We start from the raw sequence: 25,750 nt of genomic DNA, 5'->3' as shown, positions 1-25,750 counted from the left end.
TCTTCACCATGGGCTTCACTTCCTTGGAGTCACCACTACATGGTTCTTGCTGGACATCAAATTCCACAGTTCAATCATCTAAAAAAAGGACATCACCCGTGCAATCAGGGTGGATTCCTGATGCCAAAACAATTAATGCCTTTGAAGAGGTTTTCAAAATTGCAAAGGCACAAAACTCAAACTCTTATTGCTATGTGCAGTCTGCAGTACAGTGTCCGAGTACTGGTTTACCATGGCATTCATTGATAAAATGGGAGGTTCACCATTCAATTGAAAGATTTTTCTTTATGACAATGTGCACTTGGGTTGGGGCATTTGGGTTCTCACATGTAGCTCAGAGTGACAAATAAGACACTTTCTAGTAATGATACTAAGTTCTCTGTCTAGCTTTAGCTAACAGAAATTAAAAGAGAAAAAATCCCCAAGCATTGTTTTTATTTTCTTGAATGGTTTGAAGTTGTCACGGTTATACATGATGGAACAACCCATTGGTTGGAGTCACTACCTAGATTAATATTTGTACCTAGCAGCTTTAGTTAGCAAAGCAAAGACATCCAAAAAGGACTTCCATGATACTTCATCGTTTTAACAAGGCAAGTAAAGATTTTAACTGACATAAGCACCACTCTCAACGATGCTAGAGATCATTCGGCCCCCCAAGGTAGATCTCGCATGGAAGCAGCAAAGCATTATAGAAATCCCGAATCTTGTTTGCCTCATCTGTGTGCAAATTGCCATCAAATAGCACTTGGTAATTTTCACCAGCATCGAGCTGAAACAAGTGTTCAGCTGAAATTACATGAAGCTTCTTAGGTGGGTTCTCAATGAAGAAATTCTCAGAATCCTCCTTTAGTTTCGTATCAGCTTTTATGGCAGCGACTTTAGCTGACACCTGCAGGCTCAAACTGTTTGCAGTCCACCATTCATGTTCGTTTTTTCGCCACTTCAATGCCCTCCAGCGAATGCGTTTTTTGTCTCTGAGCTCAACATCAGACAGTTTGGCTGCATTTAAGTCTTCATGAGGCTCAGGCTCAACCAAAATATTGAAATCAGAGACGAGGTTTTGATCCTCAGAACTACCAACAGAAAACAAGGTTTCCTTTTCAGAATTTTGCAACTTCACAGACTTGGAAGCTGCAATCTCCAACGAATTTTTCATTTTCTTTCTCTTCTTACTAGTAGTGCCATCCTTTGGGACTTCAGGGGCACCAACCATCTGAGAGAATTTGAATTCGCCATCATAGGGAATGCAGGGAAGCAGCATTGCTTCACAGTCATCACAAATCTTGCTGATCTCCTCAACTTCCATCATCCAATTCATACAACTGCTCAGCAGAAAACACCAGAACCTGCTTCTTTGGATTTTGACGAAAATAATTTTCAGCACTCATCTTCACTGAGGTCAGTGATCTAAAAGCAATGACACTGGCAGGTACTGGCTGGTTCGAAGCACGGTAACTGTTCCACTTCTGCTCATTGTCGTTCCATTTTAGCGCCAGCCAGCGAATTTGTTTTTTCTCAAAGAGTTCAACACTGGATAGTGACTCAGACGGTTCAGCTGCATATCATCAAATGTAAACATTAAAAGGAGCAGAAATAGAGAACCAAAAAAAAAACCTTAAGAATGCAAAACCGAAACCCTTACTCAAATTAATGGAATCAAAGGCGGCATTCGCTTCATCAACTTGCACAATTTGTTAATTTCTTCTTCGCACAGCACATTTCATCTTAGCAATTCTCCAGCAGCCAACCCATGGCAAAGCCTGAATCATCCTTATCATCCTCTTTTCCTTCTCACTTAACAGTTTCTTCACCATTTTCTATCAAAAACAAATCATCTAAGAACAATAAATAAATAAAAATTGTGTATATATACCTATATAAATACATATCAACTGACTAAAATAATTTCGTTTTTCTTAATTACTTTCTCAAAAAAAGTCAATTCAATACGAACATACATTTAATTAGTATGTGCTTGTACATGTAAACACATTCTTTCTACAATTTGTTAATTTGTTCTTCGCACAGCACATTTCATCTTAGCGATCTCCAGCTCCTGAATCATCGTTATCATCCTATTTTCTTTCTCAGTTTCTTATCCATTTTCCATCAAAAACAAATCACCTAAGAATAACACAGATTTTTGTGTATCTATATACTCAAAGTTCTGAAAAGCGGTTGCGGTCGCCGTAACGGTGGCGGTGGCGGTGGCGGTGGCGCGGTTGCGGTTGCGGGGTGTAAAGGCCGTAGCGTAACGGTTGCGGTAACCGGAACTGTGAATTTTTTTATTTTTCGCACAATTTGAAAAAAACTTACCGATATGCACATTTTTTTTTCCATGATCATAGTTATTGGGTTTTAAAATAAATATTGATCAATTTTTATAAATTTTTAAGTTTGATCCAATATATTTCATATTTTTAAATCACTATAAACTGAGTTTTTTACATTATATTTTAATAATTGATGACTTTATATTATACAAAAAATCAATCACTAACTATTATATATAGGATAAACAATGACAAAAGTAAGAGAATAAATAAAATCCTAAATATATATATATATATATATATTAATCAAGCCAAATAGATAATGACCACATTTATTATTATTATTATCATTATTATTATTATTAAACAATATATAGATAGATACACACAAACAAAATGGTTGAGTGACAGCAGCTGAATAGAATAGCATAGGTCTTACAACTTCAACAAATCAATAACATGTTCTTCATCTTCCCTATTCTCTCTGTCTATCTCTTGTTCCTTCATCTTCCCTCTTCTCTCTCTATCTCTCTTCCCTTGTTTTCAATTTTTTTTTTTTTGTGTGTTTTTTCAAAAGAAGCAATTTGGAATCGTTACATAACGGTGCGTAACAGGCCGTTACGGCCGTTACGACACCGTTACGACCGCTATAGCAGCCGCTACGGCCGATACACCTGTGAATCTCAATCACACTGCAAAAGCGGCCGTAACGGGTGGCGGTAACTACCACAACCGTTACGTAACGGCGTTACGTAATGGTTGCGGCCGCTTTTTAAAACCTTGTATATACTACATAATACAGATCAACTGTAAACATTGTTTTTTCCTTCTGAATTACTCTCAGAAAATCAAATCAAACAATCAATTGAATACGAACACATTCTAGTTACATTTAATTAGTATGTATTTATACATATAAACACATTCTTTCTACAATTTGTCAATTTCTTCTTCACGCGGCACATTTCATCGTAGCGATTCTCCAGCTGCCAACATCGGCAAAGCCTGAATCATCCTTATCATCCTCTTTTCCTTCTCACTTAACAGTTTCTTCACCATTTTCTATCAAAAACAAATCATCTAAGAACAATAAATAAATAAAAATTGTGTATATATACCTATATAAATACATATCAACTGACTAAAATAATTTCGTTTTTCTTAATTACTTTGTCAGAAAATCAAACCGAACAGTCAATTCAATACGAACATACATTTAATTAGTATGTGCTTGTACATATAAACACATTCTTTCTACAATTTGTTAATTTGTTCTTCGCACAGCACATTTCATCTTAGCGATCTCCAGCTCCTGAATCATCGTTATCATCCTATTTTCTTTCTGAGTTTCTTCTCCATTTTCCATCAAAAACAAATCATCTAAGAATAATACAGATTTTTGTGTATCTATATACCTACATAATACAGATCAACTGATCAGTGTAAACATTGTTTTTTTCCTTCTGAATTACTCTCAGAAAATCAAATCAAACAATCAATTGAATACGAACACATTCTAGTTACATTTAATTAGTATATGTATTTATACATATAAACACATTCTTTCTACAATTTGTCAATTTCTTCTTCACGCGGCACATTTCATCTTAGCGATTCTCCAGCTGCCAACATCGGCAAAGCCTGAATCATCCTTATCATCCTATTTTCCTTCTCACTTAACAGTTTCTTCTCCATTTTCTATCAAAAACAAATCATATAAGAATAATAAATAAATAAATAATTGTGTATATATAAACTACATAAATAAATATCAACTGATCGGTTGTGTTAACATTTTGTCTTTCTCAGTTATTTTCTCAGAAAATCAAATCAAATCAAATAATCAATTCAATACGAACACATTCTGCTTACATTTGATTAGTATATGTTTATATACATATAAACAGACAATTTTCAGAATATCAAACATCAAATCAAAAGATATAAGTCAATAAAATTAAACTTTTCGTTTTTCTCAAGTACTTTCTCAGAAAATCAAATAGTCAATTCAATATCAACACATTGTATTTAGATTTAATTAGTGTGTTCATTGTTCATATACATATATGCAAGTACTACGCTATATATCTAACAGAAGAAGGAAGTCCTTACGAGAGCGATGCAGAGAATTCTCTGGAAACGGAGACGAAAGAGAGCTAGCGCCCGCGAATGAGAGAGAGCGAGCAGAGTTCCCGCCCCTGTTTATTTATACGCTCATAACATTAACCACCTATGTACTGAATTTTCAAAACAAAAAAGGGCAAATTACGAAATAAACCCCAGAATTTCATACTTGTAAGGAAAGAAATTTTCGAATTTTAAATTTTAATAGTATTTTGATTTATTTTCAATATTAATTATCAATTTATTTTCGTTAAGTAAAATCAATATACAATGTTTAAAATATTATTTTTTTATCAATTTTACTTAACAAAAATAAATAAATAGTTTAGATTGAAAGCCATCAATAATTTAGGATTTAAATTAATAAAATTAAAAATTTAGTATTTATTTTGTTGTAATGGTCTAACCTTGGGAATTTTTTTTTATAATTTTCTGAAAAAAAATATTCACTCTACTTAGTTCGGAATATTCAAAAATAATTTTTAAAATTTTTAATGAGTATTTTTAAAAATTTTAGTATTTTTTAATATTTTAATTTATTTATTTTTTACTTTTTAATCCACTTAATTTAGATATATTTTAAAAATAATTATTAACACAATATTAATGTAATAGGACCCACGTAACATCTATTGACAATTAATTGACATTTCAAATGACAAAAGAGAGATAATCGATGAGCAAATTCCACTTTACTCCTTTTAGGTTTAAGAATTTTTTTTTTTTTTTTTTTTTGACTTTGACAATTCGTGTCTCAAATTTTTTTTTTTTAATTTACTTCTAAAACTAATGTTTAAGAATGAAAATATTACGTTAATACATGATATAAAAAATATATTATTATTTTTAAAAAAATTGTGTCAAAAATGTGAGTCATATATTATGTGATTGTTAATATGTCATTTTCTATTTAATTTTAGACAAATTAGCTTTGGAGAAATTCAAGAACCAATGTAACAAAATAACCAAATATGAAAAGGAAAAAGTTATATTTTATCCTAATAATTATTTAGTAGTCCCGGAATATGGATTCGTGCTACTCTATGATATTGTAATTAGTGAACTCTATGGTATTGTAATTAGTGGAGAAAATGGATAAGTGAGATATTGTGTTAAATGATTGAAGAATATGAGAGAGCATCATGAATAATAATTGATTAAGGAGCACGGACAAGTGATATTCAAAATATTTTATAATTTTCCATTTTATCCATATTATATTTTTCTGCAATCGCCCATCATTTATTGTCAATTAAATTTATTTATTTATTTATTTTTAAAAAAAGTAAGCGTTTATGTAAGGCTCGGTAATATGGGCCAGGCCAATCCTAAAATTTTAGGTGTAGGCCCAGCACAGGCCCATGGGCTTTGATTGGTCAATGGTCAAATATGCCCTAATTAAGGTTTTAATCCAAACTTTAATAGTTCAAAATTCATTATAAAACAAAAAAGAAAATCATTATAATACAAAATTTAAAGTGCATCGCGATAATTACAATCTCATATTGAATAAAATAAAATAAAATAAAAATGAACTTTATTTATAGAAATACATAATTATAATTCATTATGATTTTTAAATTGTATGCATTATTAATCTTGTAAAAATATAGTTAAATCTCTAGAAAATATAAATTACAAGCCTCACAGTGAATGTGCTATTCATTAGGTTTGTGCTTCAATCATAAATTTAGACAAGAAAATCGATGATCAAAACACAGTCTTGATTTTTCAATTTTAATATTGTTATACTAAAAATGCATACGTAAAGTAAATAAATAAATAAATAGAGAGCGAAAATAGTATCCATTATTTAATGTATATGGGCTTGATTTGCTGTATTGGGATGGACATATGGTCGAGCTTCAAAAAGACCATCAACTGAGAAAAGCCAAAATACTACAACTCAATGACTGAATTTTTACTTGTAATTTGAACTCATAAAAGCATAATAAACGGTGTTTGTTAAAACTATTATTCCATAAATAATCTTTTTCAGCATCCAACAACAGCATAACAATGCCTTAAAAAACCACTCTTCCAATGAGGGATTTACTTTATAAATGATCCAAATATTAAAAAAAACTCCACAGGGTAACTATGTACCAATGAATAAGATTAATACTAGCTTATAATAATGATAATGACAATAATAATAATATTATTATTATTATTACAGAATTATTAACTGGGTATTGTAGGGCACCTCTTGAGCAAGTCTCTTATGCACTTGCTCTCTTTCAATTGCAGTTGGTAAGCTGGACTCCATCCATTTACTATCCCCTTCATACAATTGTCCTTTGCGAATGATCTTCATCTTCTGAAGAACCACCATATTTCTGAGCAAATAGATAGCAAGCTTAACTTCATCTTCAGCACCATGGAAATTGAATATCTCCACTTCCTCAAGCTGCTCGTGCTGAAATGATTCTGATTCTGATTTTGATTTTTCTAGGGATATCTTTTCCCGCCCTCTGTAAGATTTATAGGGTAGCTGCAAAGGAGAAAGAATAACACAAAATACTCTTTAACAATGAACAACACGAAATGAAACATACTAGCTAAACATGACATGGTATGAGAACAGAATTATCAAAATAAAAAATAAAAAACCCTTTACATGCAGCTGAAGTTTACGCAGGAAAGGAGATGCCTTCACAAGCGAGGAGGTAATTTCCAAGACACTTGTTGGGGATGGTTTAACGACCATTAGCACCAATTCCTTAAGTTTAGTGAATGTGGGTAGCTGTTTGGGAATCATATCACCCTGAAAAAAAAATGTTAATCGCAATATGACTAGGAAACTATAAAGAACAGTTTGATTCAACATACCTCAACGCGTGCAAAACCCAAAAACAAGCTCTCAAGTTGAGGGAAATCTGTAGCAAATCTACCAAAGGCATAGTTTATACCGGCTAATGTATTTCACACAGGAAAAAAGCATACCCTCATAGGCTGCGCGCTATTCTTGAACAAAAGCTGTCTTAAGACATCTCCTCTACATTCAAATGATGCAAGATCTATAGCATTATATATTTCAACCACCTCTAAACCACGACAAAATGTTAAATTTAAGTGCTTCAGCTTGAGATACTTGTCTCCATTAGCAATTTTCAAACGAATTGGACAGTAGCATTTTGAAATGCTAAACTGTTCAAGGCACAAACAATTGGACAACATGTTTTGTATATTTTCTTCACTCACGCGTGTATTTTTTACACACAGTGAAACAAGGGAGCTGAAGCTTCTAAAATTTTGTGGAAGGCTCAGACTGCACGAATTTAAAGACAAACATTTCAAGGAAGATCTTCTTCCTCCTTGAGCAAAGAACCAGTAAGGAAATTCATAGAGGGTATAATCCTGGTGCAACAGATGGCATGTAGTCAACTTGATATGAAGCTCTTCAACGTCTTTAGCTGCAACAAACTGAACCCATTGATCAATGTCCTGACCATACTCTCCACCCAATGGATAAACAACTCTGCATGACACTATCTTTTCACCGGCATGATGTTTCAAAACTTGGTTAATCCATGTCACAAATCTACCCTTGTCATGCTGTTGCAAGATGGTGTCTCCAGTCATGTTTGTAATATCAAAATTCAGTTTCAACAAACTCCTCCAGAGGAATCTCCATCTCCTTGAAAGGACACTGGTCCTCGCAGCCTCTCTCAATGTCAACAAGGACACAATTGAACAAAGAATTTCCTCTGGCAATTGACTGATGGAATCGCCAACCTCAGTGTTGCAATCCTGCATTAACATCAAACAATTAATTATGAATGTTAATAGTAGATAAATACAATACACACCCAATACACACTGTAAAGCACACACCAGCACACACCCACTAGCATCACATGTTCGGATCACACTGTAAAGCACACACCAGCACACACCCACTAGCACACACCAGCACACAAGAAAGCTTTAGCAATAGTTTAATGTATTGTAATATACACTTTCGGTCACCTTCTCCTCTCTATAAATAGAGAGAGCTCAGTCTCTTGTATGATATATAAAACACAGAGCTAATTTGCTCTCTCAATCTCTCTCAATTTCTTATATGGTATCAGAGCACAGGTTTTCTGCCTAGCCTCTTCTTCCAACATATATATTTTTTTTCTGCAGATTGCATTTCATCTGTATCCCTTTTTTCGTCCATCTCTGAAATACAGTTTTCACCACACCAGAGCCTTCGTCTCCTCCGGACGATTCCAACGCCACCAATTTTAGTCCAATCAGACGTTACACGCGCTCTCACGCGCCACTTCTGTGAACGGCGCGTCGCCTGCCTCCGCCTTCCGCCTCACACGCGCTCTACGCGTCCTCCACACTGTCCTGTGCTAACGTGCACCGCGCACTATCTTGCTAACGTGCGCCGCGTGTTTCTGACGTCAACACACGTCAGCCCTTCTGCTACCGTGCACTGCCTGGCCTGTTTTGCTAACGTGCGCCGCGCCCTTTCTTGCTAACGTGCGCCGCGCCCCTTTGCCTCTCATTTTTGTGCCTCTGTGGTCATATTTTGGGTCGTTTCACTCCTTTTCCCACTAATTTCGGCCTTCTGAATTCACTGGTAACCTCGGTTTTTTTAGATTCTACCACCATTGTGCTATTTTTCCCTCATTGATCGCCCGGATTCCTCTAATCACCCTATTTCCGTTATTCTTGACGGGACTAATTATGTCCTTTGGGCACAAGCCATGTCTGGCTTCCTCAAAGGCAAGAAACTTTGGCGTATCATTACTGGGGATGTGTGCAAACCAGTCCCAGCAACCACGGAATCCGCTGCCACGGACTCCGCTGCCAAATATATCGACCGACTAGAAGATTGGGATAGTAAAAACTATCAGATCATCACCTGGTTTCGCAATACTTCTATTACATCCATCAGTCTTCAGTTTGGTAGGTTCCAACTTGAGTCTGCTTCCTCTCCAGCCAAGGCCATCTGGGATTTTTTGCAAGAACGCTATCAGACTACTGGTCTTGCTCACCAATATCAGCTTCTGAGTCATCTTCACCGTATGCGCCAAGAAAACACTCAGACCATTAATGATTTCCTCTCCCAAATGTATTATGTTTGGGATCAACTCGCTCTTTCTGAGCCTCCATGGCCTCATACTGAGGATGCTGCCTTGTTTACTACCTACCGTGACCAACAGCGCTTGGTTCAGTTTCTCATGGCTCTCACTCCTCGTTTTGAGCCCGTCCGCGCATCTCTCCTACATCGCACTCCTTTACCCACTCTTGAGCAAGCCGTTTCTGAACTCCTGTCCGAGGAAACCAGGTTTGGTACTCTCCATCCACACCCTGTGGACTCTGTTCTTACTACTCCCCAGATTCAGAGTTCTCCTTCACCACAGCGGTCCACTACCTGCAACTATTGTCACAACCGCAATCTTCCATCGACTCATCTTCTGGTTCATTGTCCCGTTCGTCTTTGTCGATTTTGCAACACGACTGGCCCCGGTCATCTCCAACAAGATTGCTTCCGCAATCCTACCCGTGCCTCTCGCCATGGTTCTTCCACCGGGAATCTTTCCCGCAGCAACTCTCACCGTTTTGGGACTCCATTTAAAAACATGCCTGCTCCACGCACTGTTGCTGCCGCCTCCGAAGATTCACCTTCTTCTGTCCCTGTAGATCCTTCCACTCCAGTCTTCTCTCATACCGATGTTGAAGCCATGTTTCAACATTTTTGGCAGCATTCCGGTACTCCTCCATCTACTGCTTTGTCTACCACCGCAGGTAACACTTCCTGGTACTTTGACTCCGCTTGTTGTAATCACATGACCTTTGATCCTACTATTTTTACTCCTCTCTCTTCGACTCCTCATGTTCCTTCTATCCATACTGCTGATGGGTCTCTCCTGTCTGTAAGTCATGTTGGGTCTGTTTCCACCGCTCACTTATCTTTATCCCATGTATATCTTATGCCTGCTCTCACTTTAAATCTTATCTCCATTAGTCAATTATGTGAGCATGGTCTAACTGTTACCTTTTCCCATACTGGTTGTTTGGTGCAGGACCCTCGGACCAGGCAAACTCTTGGGATAGGCCGTAAGCAAGGACGTCTCTACGAACTTATCCATCTTCATGTTCCGGATTCCTCTCAAATCACTGCTCCTACCACTGCTACCACTGCTCCTCCTTTATCTCATTTTCAGCTTTGGCATTATCGTTTGGGCCATCTTTCTGTTGGTCATTTGAAGTCTTTAATTTCTAGTGGTCATTTGGGTACTGTAAGTTCTGATGCTTTCAATTGTGTGTCCTGTCAACTTGCAAAACAACCTGCTTTGTCGTTTAATAAAAGTGATTCTGTTTCTCTTGTGCCCTTTGATCTCATTCATTCTGATATTTGGGGACCCTCTCCTACTCCTACTATGGGAGGCACACGTTATTTTGTTGTTTTTATAGATGATTTTTCTCGTTTTACATGGTTGTTTCTTATGAAAAATCGCTCTGAACTCAAACAACTTTATTACAATTTTGCTGCAATGGTTAAAACCCAATTTTCTAAAACTATCAAGATTTTTCGCTCCGACAATGCCATGGAATATAAAGATTTTGACTTTCTTTCTTTCCTTAGGAGTCATGGTACTCAACCTCATCGTTCCTGTCCAGGTACGTCCCAACAAAATGGCCGTGCTGAACGAAAACATCGGCATCTACTTGACACTACTCGAGCCCTCCTTCTCTCTTCCTCTTGTCCAGAAAATTTTTGGGGTGAAGCTGCTCTCACTGCTGCTTACACTATCAATTGTATCCCTACACCAGTCATTCATAATCACACTCCATATGAGCGTTTACATGGCACCCGTCCCCCTTACGACAACCTTAGGGTTTTTGGCTCTGCCTGTTTTGTTCTTCTCCAACCTCATGAACGTACCAAACTTGAACCTCGTTCTCGCCTTTGTTGCTTCTTGGGGTATGGTATTGAACATAAAGGGTATCGCTGTTGGGATCCTCTCTCCCAGCGTCTCCGTATCTCTCGTCATGTGGTCTTTTGGGAACACACAATGTTTTCCTCCCTCTCTCAATTCCGTTTATCCGTTCCCTGACCCTCTCTGTGTTTTACTAACCCTTCTGTAGATCTGTTTTCTGATGAGCTTCCTTCACTGCCCATGCCTGACTCTCTTGAGACTGCCTTGCCTACTAGTCTTTCTCCAGCACCTGCCAACTCTGATGGTCCTGATCTTGCTCCCTCGGACTCCTCACCCCCCTGTTGAGTCTCTTCCTCTAGCTCCTCCTCCTCCTGCTCGACCACACCGGGTAATCCAACCTTCTACTCGTCTTCGTGACTTTATTGTTGGTTCTAGTGCTTTTTCTACTTATGAACCCACCTCCTATCGGGAGGCTCGCTCTAATCCTCTTTGGCAGCAAGCTATGGCTGATGAATTACAGGCTTTAGACCAAACTCACACTTGGGACATTGTTGATCTTCCTCCTGGCAAGACTGCCATTGGCTGTAAATGGGTATACAAAATCAAAACCTGTTCTGATGGCTCTATTGAGCGCTATAACGCTCGCCTTGTTGCTAAAGGCTTCAATCAAGAATATGGTATTGACTATGAGGAGACCTTTGCTCCTGTTGCTCGTCTCACCTCTGTTCGCAGCCTCATTGCAGTTGCTACTACCCGACACTGGGATCTTTATCAAATGGATGTGAAAAATGCCTTTCTTAATGGTGTTCTTCTTGAGGAGGTCTACATGCAACCTCCCCCTGGGTCTACTTATCCACCTCATAAAGTCTGCAAACTTCAACGTGCTTTATATGGTCTCAAACAAGCTCTCCGCGCTTGGTTTGCCAAGTTCAGCTCTACTATTCATGACTGTGGTTTCACCTCCAGCTCTTATGATACTGCACTGTTTATCCGCAAAACTGCTCAAGGGACCACCTTGCTTCTTCTTTATGTGGATGATATGATTATCACCGGTGATGATGTTAATGGTATTCTTCATCATAAACAATTTCTTAGCCATCATTTCGAGATGAAATACCTTGGTCCTCTCAGCTATTTCTTGGATCTTGAAATCTTCCATGATTCCACGGGTTCTTTTCTCTCTCAGGCTAAGTACACATCTGATCTTCTCACCCGTGCTGGTCTTACCGATTGCAAGACTGCCTCAACTCCCCTGGAGCCTCAGAGTCGTCTTACCCCTCTTGATGGCACTCTTCTCTCTGATGCTACTCTATATCGTCAGCTGGTTGGCAGTCTTGTCTATCTCACTATTACTCGTCCTGATATTGCCTATGCCGTCCATATTGTCAGCCAGTTTATGTCGGCTCCTCGTACCACACATTATGCTGCATTAATTCGTATCATTCGCTATCTCAAAGGCACCATGTTTCATGGTCTTCATTATTTCGCCCGCTCCTCTCTCCAGCTTCGTGCTTTCTCTGATGCTGATTGGGCTGGCGATCCTACTGACCGCCGCTCTACTACTGGGTTTTGCTTTTTTCTGGGTGATTCTCTTATTTCTTGGCGCAGTAAGAAACAATCTCTTACTGCTCGTTCTAGTACCGAAGCCGAATATCGTGCCCTTGCTGATACTACTCAGGAGCTTCTCTGGCTTCGTTGGCTTCTTGCTGACATGGGTGTTACTCCCTCTGGCGCTACTGCCCTCTTTTGTGACAATCACAGTGCTCTTCAAATTGCTCACAATGATGTTTTTCATGATCGCACCAAGCACATTGAGATTGACTGCCATTTTATTCGGCAACACGTTACTCATGGTACTGTCCATCTCCATCCGATCTCTTCTGTTGATCAACCTACTGATATCTTCACCAAAGCTCATTCTCCTGGTCGCTTCGTTGACCTTGTCTCCAAACTCAAGTTGGTTGATGTTTGTCCTCCTTGAGTTTGAGGGGGGATGTTAATAGTAGATAAATACAATACACACCCAATACACACTGTAAAGCACACACCAGCACACACCCACTAGCATCACATGTTCGGATCACACTGTAAAGCACACACCAGCACACACCCACTAGCACACACCAGCACACAAGAAAGCTTTAGCAATAGTTTAATGTATTGTAATATACACTTTCGGTCACCTTCTCCTCTCTATAAATAGAGATAGCTCAGTCTCTTGTATGATATATAAAACACAGAGCTAATTTGCTCTCTCAATCTCTCTCAATTTCTTATAATGAATATATCTTGATTGTCAAATTTGCATAGTGACAATGTTTTGGTGTGGGTGATTGCTTGAAGGGGGACTGGGGTTAGGTGTACAAAGGCCTGTTTGGTGCCCGCTTACTTCAAGCTAAAAGCTAATAATTAGAAAACAAATTCTAAAAGTATCATTTTTCTTACTTCTCAATAATCAGCTTTATTTAAGCTTATTTTTGCCTATCAAGTTGTAAGCAGAATTTGCACTAGAGACTCTACACCAAACAGCACAAAATTCAGCTAGTCCACAATTTTAAAAGTTTACACCATCCTTACAAATACTAACCTATACTAATGTTTCTTGGCCAACAAGGAATTATCCATACATACTCGTTGCGTTAGTGTTTGTCTACGCATCCAATTTGGGATTATTCAACTTCAAAAGGATTTGAGAACTAAGTAGTTTGCAACTGTAGAATTTTGAAAAATGAAATACCTCCAATGAAGATCCTGAGACATATCTCATCTGTCCATTCGTTAGCTGCTTATGCAATTTTTTCACTCTCTTTGATTTACCCATTATGAGCTACCGCCAATCTGATACAGGCTTTTTCTCTCGTCCACCTTTCAATTCAAAAACATAGAGCTGTTAAGAAGGCGAACACTATATTAATAAACAATTAACAAACTTTTGGGGGCCCTAAAACAGAACAGCAATGCTAAGTATCATGAAAAGTCTTTCATGAAAATGATCATGAAAGGCTTGTGACCTTTGGATTACACTTAGAATAAATCATCACACACTAATCAAGGTAATCTAAGAGTTACAAATTTTTCATAATCATTTTCATAAAAAAATTCTCATGATTCTGAACATTTCTCAAAACCGAATGTCCAGTCAGGAGGAGCTAGTTTATGGTCATGGTCGGACGAACAAGAACATAGAATGCATCTATATTATACAGAGCAAAGTGCAGCTTGCACTTAATTAAGCATAAAGAGCCACCAATTTAGGGCAAAGTTGCGATGAAATGCACGAAACAAAACAGAGTGCATGTAAAATGCACATAACACTAAAAGATAGAGAAATAAAAGGGCAGCAAATAACAAATAGCATGTTAAAATTTTGGAGGCATTCAATTTAAAATCATTAATTGACCTTAAATTGGGGTACAAATTTAGGGAAATTCTAAGATACATCCCTTTAAAAATGATATATTATATGCATCTTTAGTTATGTTATTTTTTTCTTTAGTTATAACATTATTTTAGTAATGATTCATGAATTCTTTAGTTATACCTTATTTTGTGTTTTTAGTTATGCGTTAAAAAATTAAAATTATGTCTTGTTTTTTTAGTTACAAGTTACACATGGTACACACCCACAAATTTATGTTATGGTGATACCGATATATCAATCAAACACAGGTGAGTCAGAAAGCCCAAATAGGGCAAGCCTCTAAAACTTTCCACACATGCAGCCCAATTATATGGGTAGGTGACAGATAGTTGAGAGACCAAAGACAAACACTTGGTATGCAAAACCCACAAACAAATTAACCAGTTCTCGTATTATGTTAAAATTTAAAAAATAAATTATAAATAAATAAATAAATAATGAAAAGAAAAACAGAAAAATTGCATTAAGAATTTTTTGCTAACTATTACAAGAGTGGGCGATTAATGTAGAGTAGTGCAAACTAGTATAGAACCTATATAAGGAACCACAATACCAATATACATTAACAAATAATTATGAATTGAGGGGTTGAGAGTGTGTGTAACCTTCTTCACAAGCCTAGTAATAATGAATTCGCCCTTCTACTTCTACGTTGTTGCCTCACAATGAGAAATCGAAACCTACATGGGACTGAAGGCAGGAGGGTTTAGTGGTCTAATCTTCACTATCGTAATAATGAAACCTAATTATAATTAGCAAATCCCTAAACTATGAAGTCTTTGTAAAATAAGAGGCCAGTTCCTCTCGGACTGTCCGCCCGTGTTTGGACTTGGATCGGGCTTATTGGGTTAGTTGATCCCAACCCAATTATTTATTTTATAAGATTATTTATATTAAAATATTTATTAAATATTAATAGACTATATGATTTTGACGATAACCTTTATATATATATAGAGAGAGAGAGAGAGATCTTATTTTAAAAATACACAAAAATAATAAATTTTATTATTTCAATCAATAAAAATCAATTAATTAAATTTTTTTTTTTTTTTTGTAAAATTTTTAGAATATTTATCTGAACAGCAAAATATAATTTCGCTTGCTCTTGGCCTTTTACTAGAGTTCTATGGATTGATTAATAGTTAAAACTACAAAAGAATTGAGTTGTTCACAAACTCAATTAGGTTCAGTTTGATTTGTTAGGTAAATCAATGAGTTTAAGCTTTAATTTTTAGGCTTGAGTTCAAATAAGTTTCACTTATTTATTTTATTTAAATTATAAAATAAATATATTATTTATATATTAAATAATTCAAAAAAATATGTATAAATAATAATAATAATAAATTCATTATTAAATTTCGAATTGAACTCAATCTTAACATATTAACAAATTTAGTTCAAACTCAATAACAAACGAACGGAGCTCCAACCCAGTAAAATTTGACTCAACCTAATAATAGTGAGACTGTGTGGTGGTGATGGGCTACATCAATTTGAAAGATGTTCAAATCATGCGACTTTAACGAGAGCTCTCAAGATTGATTGAGAGATTACGAAGTCTAGTAGTAGGAGAATTCAATTACTTAAATTTCAAAGAAAGTAGTAACCCAGAGAAGTTACTGATTGGTTAGGAACGCCGTGTGGTGTTTTTTTTGAGGACTACGTGTGGTGTTTTATATGTATGGTAATTGATAGAGGAAATAAAGATTACTATTTTGTATTGGATAAAAGTAATATTAGATATTATAAAAAAAATATCATGTAACATTTTATGAAAATTATTTATTATTAAATTATACACATAATAAAATGTTACATATTAATTAAAAAAATTATAAAATATTTTATAATATTTATTTTATAATATTTAATATTATTCATTAAAATTTAAATAATTAAAAAAATATAAAAAATATATGAATAATAATTTGTGATCAATAATTTTTCAATAACCAACCCAACACGTGAAGGTTGAATAAAAGAAGCGTAGACTACTGACTAGACTGCAAAATTGGTCGGTTCCGTATCCACCACGATGGCGCCTTTTTAGGGCCAAATGTCATCTTCGTGGCGCCCTCAATTTTCTCAAATTCTTCTTCTAGTCCTTTATTTATCTATTTTTAATTATTTTTTAATTATACATTGGCCTCGTTTGGTTATAAAAAATTGATTATATATTATAACTTAACAGATTATAACTTAGATCTGTGAATATAAGCTGTTAACTTGTTTGGTGCAGCTGTAGGGTTATGAATTTAAGCAGTAGAGTAGTATTTGGTTAATAAGCTGTAAAATAAATTTTTACTGTATAATTGTCCTTTCTGCCCTTATATGATATAAAAATGATTATTTTGTCATTTTTTTCAGTTTTAATTTTTTTTAAAAAATATTTCATTAATAAAAGTTAATATAGTTAATATAATTAATATTAATTAGTATCAATTAATATAAAAATTGATACATTTGCTAAAAATGTAATAAAGTATTATTGTCACAATTATTTTCCATTATAAATTAATTAGTATCAATTAATTGCTTAATTAGTATCAATTAATACGAAAATTATTAATTAGTATAAATTAATATTAATATTTAATTTTTATTAGTATCAATTAATATTAATAATCAACAATTGTTATTAATTAGTATCAATTAATAATTAATTCATTACAAAAGTATACAATATTAATTTATTAATAATTAATACCAATTAATATTGATTTTTTTAATTAATATTGATTTATTTTCTTTTTCTTCAGAAATATACAATTTTTTATTTTTTAATTAATATAAAAATATACAATATGAATTTATTAATAATTAATACCAATTAATATTTATTTTTCAATTAATATTGATTTTTTTCTTTTTCTTCATAAATATATAATTTTTTATTTTTTTTAATTATATTTGGGTATTAACGAGGGCATTTAAGTAATTTTAACCCCCCACATCAGCTGTGCACTTAAGTCAAAATTTTAAGCACCCCCTAACTAACTTTTGAGATAAGTTGAGAAATAACTTGATTTAAGCTATAAACTGGTTAAGTTAAGTTGCATCATACACAATATTTTAGCTCAAATTAAGTTAAAAACTGAAATAAACAGCTTATAAGCTCTACCAAACAGGCTGATTGAATGGTCTCGTAAATGGTAAAGGGTGGTTTGAAACACGGAGCTTGTTTTTGGTAGACTTTTTTAAATATGATTTGAAAATAGAGTTGTATTTTTAGTTTGTGAGTTTTAAAATTATGATATGAGTGTAAAAATTTGTTTGGTGAATAGTTTTGAATTGAGTGGAAAATTTTTAATGTGACATATGATATTTGACACAAAAATTTACAACTCATAACCAAACACACAACTCAAAATTCTATTAAAGCTCATAAATTGTTTTTAAAAATTCAGAAAATATTTTTTATTGAATATATAAAAATTAACATGTATCAATTGTAAAAATAAAATAAAATAAAAATTTGCACTGTCCTGGTCAACCGGCCGAACGACCGGTGGGACGATTGATTAGCCCAAATTTTCCCGTCTTCTCCCGCGTTTTCAAAAGTGAGTCGAATTAATTTTTAAAAATAGTAAACAAACACCATGTTTAAATCAAGCTCTGAAACTAACGTTCCAGAACTCTACCAAACAGAGCCTGAAGCTTGAGGCCTCAAATGCCTCTAATCTTCCATTTTTTTTTTTTTGTTTTTTTTTTTTGTAGTGTTGGTGCTTGATTTTTTTTTTTTCAAAAATTTTAAGATTTATGATTTATGATTCAGTATTTAAGATTTAAGGTTTAAGGTTTAGGATTTATGATTTAGAATTTATGATTTACTATTTAGAGTTTAGGATTTAGGGTTTGGGGTTTTATAGTTTAAAATTTAGGATTTAGGGTTTTGGATTTTATGGTTTAAAATTTAGGATTCAGGGTTTCGGGTTTAGGGTTTTATGATTTAAAATTTAGGGTTTTATGGTTCAAAATTTAGGATTTAGAATTTAGGGTTTTGGGTTTTAGGTTTTATGGTTTAAAATTTAAGATTTAGAATTTAAGGTTTTGGGCTTTATGGTTTAAAATTTAGGGTTTAGGGTTTAGAATTTAGGGTTTTATGGTTTAAAATTTAGAATTTAGAATTTAGGATTTAGGGTTTCGGGTTTTATGTTTAGAATTTAAGATTTACTGTTTAGGATTTAAAGGTTTAGAGTTTAGTGTTTAAGAGTTTAGGGTACACATAATCACCTTTCCCAAAAAAATAAAAATAAAAATAAAAAATAACCAATTTGATGCAAATTGGCGCCTCAATATTTAAGGCTTGTAGCACGACCGGGTTTGAAATATGAGAAATAGGAATTGCAACGGGCCGAGGCGGGGCTGGGGATCACACTCCCCGTCCCCGATCCCCGATAGCAAAAAATTTCCCGTCCTCGGCCTCGATCCCCATTCCCCGGCCAAAAAAAAAAAAAAAAAAAAACAGAAACAACAACATTAACAAAATCATCAACACAGATCATCATCAACAACATCATCAACAAATCTCAGATCAACAAAATCATCAACAACAGATCTCAGATCTGTGTATCTGAGTGTGTCACAAAGAAAGAGAAAGGACGACGAAGGCAATGGTTTGGTGACTGCAACGAACGACGGAGGAGATCGGCGGCGATGGACGACGGAGGAGGTGGAACGGCAGTGCGACGTGAAGCGACAGTGTGACGTAAATAGAGGTGGAGAAGAGGGGCGAGAGTGAGGCGGCGGTGCGAGCTGGACGACGACTCCGGTGTCGTGGACAGTGGCGGTGGCGTCGCTGAGGAGGAGGAGATATACGAAGTAAGAGAGAGTAGAAGGAAGAGAGAGAAAGACAGAGGAGGAATTATATTAGAATGAAAAGAGAGAGAGAGAGAGAGAGAGAGAGAGAGGGGAGAGACAGGATTTATATATGAATGAAGGATAAAGAGGGTATAATAGTAATTTTACTTCGGGGGGAAACGGGGACGGGGATAGGGATAGGGATGAGCAAGGGCTGGAAAACGTATCCCCGTCCCCGACCCGAAATTCATCGGGGATTTATTTTTAAATACCATTCCCGACCCGTCAGGGGTATTTTTCGAGAAAAAACCGCTCCAATCGGGGTCGGGGGAGCGAGTCCCCGTCAGGCCGATTTCAAATTGCCATCCCTAATCAGAAATTTCAGTATACACTGGGCTTTCATCCTATGATTAGATTAGAAGATACTGTTAGATTTATGGAGGTTTATAATGGGTTCTATTTTAATAATTTAAATTATTTAATGTGTAAAATTCGCCGAGTACTATATACCTGTAAAAAATTACGTTGATCGGATATCGATAGTTGTCTCATCGGATCAGATTTCTGTCAACTGTATATTTTTTATCGTCCAATTTTTTTTTAATCCAAAACTAATTTGATCACATAACTATCGATATCCGATCAACGTGATGTTTTACAGGCCTATAGTACTCGACGAGTTTTACACATTGAACGATTTAGATTATCGAAATAGGACCCGTAGTGAACCCCCACGGGTCCAACAGTACCCTCCAATCCTATCACAGACTAAAGGGAAGCTAGCCCCTTTTCAATATATACTTCTTTAAAAACAATGTATTATATGTATTTTTATTTTTATATTATTTTTTAATTATAATTATTTTTTTAGTTAAGCTATTATTTTAGTTATGACTCATACATTTTTTTTATGGAGATTTACGTGTAGGTCTTAATAGGTCTACTTATTATCTAATAGGTTTTGTGAAAATTAATGGCGTTTTTCATCAAACACTATTTAAAAAGTCACTAATTATGAATTTTCAGCAACATTTTAAAAATTTTGTCACAAAAAATATCACTAATTATAAGTTTTAGCGACAGTTTAAAAAAATTGTCACAAAAAGTGACTAATTTTTAACTTTCAGCAACAGTTTAAAAAATATATTATAGAAAAACGTCACTAATTGTAAGTTTTATCGACAATTTATGAAAATCGTGACAAGAAAAAGTCACTAATTGTCAATTTTTAGCGACATATGTAAAGAATATCACAAAAAAATTATTTTTAGCGACGAATTTAGGCCAAGTTTGGGAAGACTAAAAAAGTGCACTTTTTGTCTTTTTGGACTAGAAAATTGAGGTTGAAAATATGGATGTTTGAGTTAACTTTTTGACTTTTTATTGAAAAATGTGTAATAAAAAATTGTAAAAATTGATTTGTAGGGAAAAATTTGAATTGGGAGTTGTGCAGCCGTAATTGTTGACTTTTGGTGAATAGTGTTAACTTTTTAACTTTTTGAGTAACTTTTTGGCTTTTTAACTTTTTTTAAAGTCCCCAAACTTGCCCTTAGTATGACTTATTTTCAATATAACTTGATGGGAAGTTCAACTATTAAGACCTATTGGAAGTTTACCCTTCTTTAATTATGTCTCATGTTATATTTAGTCATGACATTTTTTTTTTTTAGTTATGACTCAGAAAATTAAACGTATGTCATATTTTTTTTTAATTATAAGGTGCATATGAGAGTGTGCATCATAGTATTTTTCATAAGAAAATTGTTAAAAAATCCAAGCTAAAGAGGGTATAAGACATTAGGTCCAATAGATATTTTTTTACTCAAGCTTTCGGTTTATGATTTAGTAAAATAAAATAAAATTTTGACTAAAGTTTTTGATTTACGATTCAAATTACCAAAAATGGTTAATGACAATCACCTCTCTTGAAATTTCTGACAATTACAAGAACCTTTCCTGTAGTTTCAATAATTACAAAAACCATCATTACTTTTGAAACTATTATTAAGATTCCTCCACCATTAATCTTCTATTAATTTATTTAATAGAATATGATGACGTGATGTACTATGAGTACAAAAATTTCAAGATTTTCCTTATATATTTAAATAGTAAATTTCACTTTACATTTCTTGTGATTTTACAAAAAATTAATAAAGACCCATACATTATTTTAATAATGTTAAACAAAATTATTAAATTCTATACAATATTTATAAAAATTCTAAATTGTTAAGACAAGCATATATATAGTAGAATAACCAAACATTACTTTATCTAAAAAACACAAAAGCTAATAAATTGATCACTATTAAGCCTTATATTAGATTAAATACAATCATTTATTTGAAAATTACGAAATAGAGTATAAAAGATGTTCTATTTTTTAAAAAGACCACCAATTTTATAAATAATTATTTTGAGAAATTAGAGTTTGAATAAAAATTTAAAAATACATATAGGTATTTGGATTTTTTTTTCTGATGAAAGATACATATTTGGAGAAACTATCCATCTTTTTAAATTTTCTTTATTTTATTTCTTTCTATTTATTTACTCATTCATTTTTTCATAGTGTCACTACAGCAAATAGTAACACCATATAATTTATTATTATTATTATTATTATTATTATTATTATTATTATTATTATTATTATTATTTGTTCTCTTCTCTATGTTTTTTCCTTAATTTTTTTCATAATATTTTATCTTTCATCAATGTTAGCCAGCATCACTCAATACTACAGCAACTTAAGAAACATGAATTTTCTTTTGTTTTGTAAACATATTTTTGTATTAAATTTTTTTTTAAAGAAAAATCATAATAACATTTAATATTTATAATTAAAAAATTGACTTACAAAAATTACCAAATGTTACCTCATAAATATATAAAAAAATAAAAATTTATCATTTTATCTTTTCACAATTCTATATTATTCTCAAATTTTAATTATCATTAAAAAAAATAAGTCAATATTTCTCGCCTTAATAATAAATTTTTAATAATAAATATAAAAGTGAAAAATATCTAATCACGTTACAATAAATTAAAATTAGATGATAGGGAATGAAAGATAAAGAAATTATTTGAGAATAATAAACTATTTAAATTTGTCATTTCTTACATCTAATTAAAATAGAATTTTACTTGAAAAAATAAATTATTTGAAAATAATAAAATACTCAAATAATTTGTTATTTATTACATCTAAAATCTATATCTCTATCTTTGTTTCTTTCATCTAAATTATTTTTATTAAATTAAATCTCAAAATTAATTCAAGTAAGAAATATGGATATTCTTTCTTAATTTCATTAATCATTGATTTTTTTTTTAAAACTTATAAAAGTTCAAAACTTATAGTAGAAAAAAATATATAAAGTCAAAAAAATATGTGAGAAATAAAATGATAATTTAATATATAGGTAAATTACAATTAAAGGGTATTAAGAATAAAAGGTATTATGGTCATTTGCACAACTAAGCTAACACCGTTGGGTTTAAATTAATAGGAAGGGAAATCTTGACATTGTTAGAAAAAATAAAAGAGATTTTTGTAATTATTGAAACTATAGGGGAGGTCCTTGTAATGGTTAGAAAACTGAGGTGAGCGTAATTTACCCTACCAAAAAAAAAAAAAGAAAAAAAATGAGGAATTCAAAGATCATTTCGAGTGCCTCTATTTACACACCACATTTCATCTCAAAGCACACCACTACTCAAGGCACACCTTTAGTAATTTGATAAATAAGAAATTTGCTCAATACACACCACAATCTTCCATATTTACCCTTACTCACACACCCCACCCACAATCTTTCATCTTTACCCTTACTCATTCACGCACTCCATCCACAATCTTCAATCTTCCATATTCTACACATCCACTTTAAAAACACACACAACGTCCCCCTCCATTCTCTGTTTCATTATCGTCCCAGAGGTTTGGGAACCAGTCTAAACCGGTCTTTACTCGTGCTAAAGATGACTTCATTCTATTCTTCTCTGGTTCACGACTCCCTCCATTATCTATTCATCAAAGACGCCAGTGGTGATCATTGTTATCATCAAAGTTGGAAACAACTCCACATTGGAGATACAGTAAGTGAGAATTCTGATTTGGCTTAGATTTTAGGGTTTTATGTACATTTTTCCATTGCCATGAGCATTGTATTTGAAAATTTCATTTTGTGAATTGTTCGACATTAGTCTTTCGAACGTTAACCTTTTGTCCAGAGTGTTTATGTTGAACAATTTTAATATGTTCGACACTAGAAAATCGGACAATTTGAACTTGTTCGGTTGTAGATAGTCGAACATGAGTACATTGTTCGAATCTGGGTATCGGAACAAATACAAACGATTTACCACTCAGCAAGTACACGAAAACAGAAAAAAAAATTGAAAAACTAACATTTTCTTTGCTCCATTGTTCCAAACCAGTATTGCCAGATGTATCCATCATTCAGTGCAGTCAAAATCTTCAATAATACGTATATTTTTGGTTGTTTCTTTAAGGATTTTTGGTTTTTGTTTAAGGATTTTTTGGTTGTTGAGAGAGAAGATACGTAAGTAATGTTTGGTGTGTATTGTATTCATTATTGTCCTTCATGATAATTTTACGTAAGGTGTGTATCATAGCCCTTTGTCCTTTATGGTCATTTTACATTAGGTTAATATTGTAATAAAAAATAAACTAATTAATGGTGTGCCTTGAGATGAAAGATGGTGTGTAAATAGAGGCACTCGATCATTTCGGACTTCGATTTAGTACCATTGCGGCGGAGGCGTTTTCTTTTCCAAACACATCACGAATCCGAAGCTCTGTAACCGAAGCTCAACGCACATGATTTCAACCGATCATCTTCTTCTTCACTCATTTTTAGACTAGATCTCTGTCATTCTCTCTCTCTTTCTCTCTCGATCTAGGGTCTTGCCGCTTCCAAGCAAACACGGCGGCAGAGTCACGGGCGATGGCAGTGCGGTGTGGTCTTGGATGGATTATAGATGGTGATGATGGCAACACCATCGATTTTGACCTCTATGTTCATTCAAGTGACGGAGTACGAGGCTGCAGCTCTACTGGCACTGTGTTCGACGATGAGGCAATGTAGAAAGAGACGGTGGCGACAGGCTTGTTGACTCAAAGAGTAAACGAAGAAAAGGTGATGAAGAGAGAGAGTGAGAGAGAGTAGATAGAGAGTTGTAAAGATAGAGAGAGAAACACAAGGAAGAGAAAGAAACGAAGAGAGAGAAGGGCTAACAAAACAGATAAGTGCGTAAATTTTTAAGGTAAGTGTTAGCTACATATTTTGTACAGGTCAATCACAGTCCAACACGTGGCAGGATGAGGGCAATACGAAAAGACAATTCAAATCTTCAATTGTAATCACGCACGTGGCAGTCAGTATTGGTTATTATGGATCTGCATAGCACTAGATCAGCAAAGAGATACAAGATGACGTGGCTTTAACTGGTACTCGTATATTCAAATTCAAAATCAAGAGGGAAGCTTAACTGCAGACATGGCATAATGGAGTTAACTGTGAGGAAACATGATCAGCGATCATGGAGAAATGATTCGACGGTTAGAGACTCATTTCGACAATTATCATTGAGAAGTATAAATAACAAAGAAGACCCCAAAAAGAGCCCCAGACTCAGATCCAAAAACCCAGTTTTATCTACTTTATTTTCCTCCAATTTTTACATTTCTTGTTCTTTACATTTCTGTACTTCAAATTTCTACACTGCATTTTGTTCATAGGAGTAGTTTCAAGTAGCTTGTTGCTGTAAACCTCTACGAGACTGAATTGAATCATTTTAAGTCTTTCATTTTGGCTTAATGAAATGCTACAATTGTTCTTCATTTAATCATTGTTTGCTTAATTCTCCTAAACAAAGTCACCAGTAAAAGTCCTCTTCATTAAGGCTGAAAGAACTAAAACACAATCGTCTGATAATTGGTTGGCAATTAATATTCTTTAAGGACTTATTGATCCTTACTGGCACGCTTAAAATTATAATAATAACCTTCGAAAGCCAAAAAGCTAACATATATTTTTGGCACACCCGGTGGGACTAATTGAAATGGTTAGACGTAGGAGACAAGGAGAAAATGAACGCTTGGAAGAATGTGTGGAAGGAGAGGTAAAAATACGTAATCCAGAGAATAATATGATAACACATTCTGTGGAAGTACCTGTTTTATTAGAACCTATGGTCGAACAAAC

At 34.1% G+C, this 25,750-nt stretch overlaps 1 protein-coding gene across 1 annotated transcript; it reads right to left on the bottom strand.

The window, feature by feature from the left end:
• Positions 1-6,361: 6,361 nt before the first annotated feature.
• Positions 6,362-15,582, bottom strand: LOC145793080 (F-box/FBD/LRR-repeat protein At1g13570-like). Its single transcript, XM_082875523.1, has 5 exons — positions 15,311-15,582; positions 14,022-14,149; positions 7,233-8,153; positions 7,021-7,167; positions 6,362-6,894 (listed from the first exon to the last, which is right to left on the bottom strand). The coding sequence occupies exons 2-3, from the start codon at positions 14,103-14,105 to the stop codon at positions 7,326-7,328; spliced, it is 912 nt and encodes a 303-aa protein (XP_082731649.1). The 5' UTR covers positions 14,106-14,149; positions 15,311-15,582; the 3' UTR covers positions 6,362-6,894; positions 7,021-7,167; positions 7,233-7,325.
• Positions 15,583-25,750: the final 10,168 nt, after the last annotated feature.

This window comes from Camellia sinensis, chromosome 6, assembly GCF_055761805.1.
Source record: "Camellia sinensis isolate YWXY chromosome 6, ASM5576180v1, whole genome shotgun sequence".
NCBI classification, from domain to species: Eukaryota; Viridiplantae; Streptophyta; class Magnoliopsida; order Ericales; family Theaceae; genus Camellia; species Camellia sinensis.
This window is presented reverse-complemented; position numbering and strand designations above follow the sequence as displayed.

Coding starts and splice junctions, on each gene's coding strand:
- LOC145793080 (XM_082875523.1), bottom strand. CDS start 14,105: ATGGGTAAATCAAAGAGAGTGAAAAAATTGCATAAGCAGCTAACGAAT. Junction 8,154..14,021: donor TCTCAGGATCTTCATTGGAG/GTATTTCATTTT, acceptor ATGTTAATGCAG/GATTGCAACACTGAGGTTGG.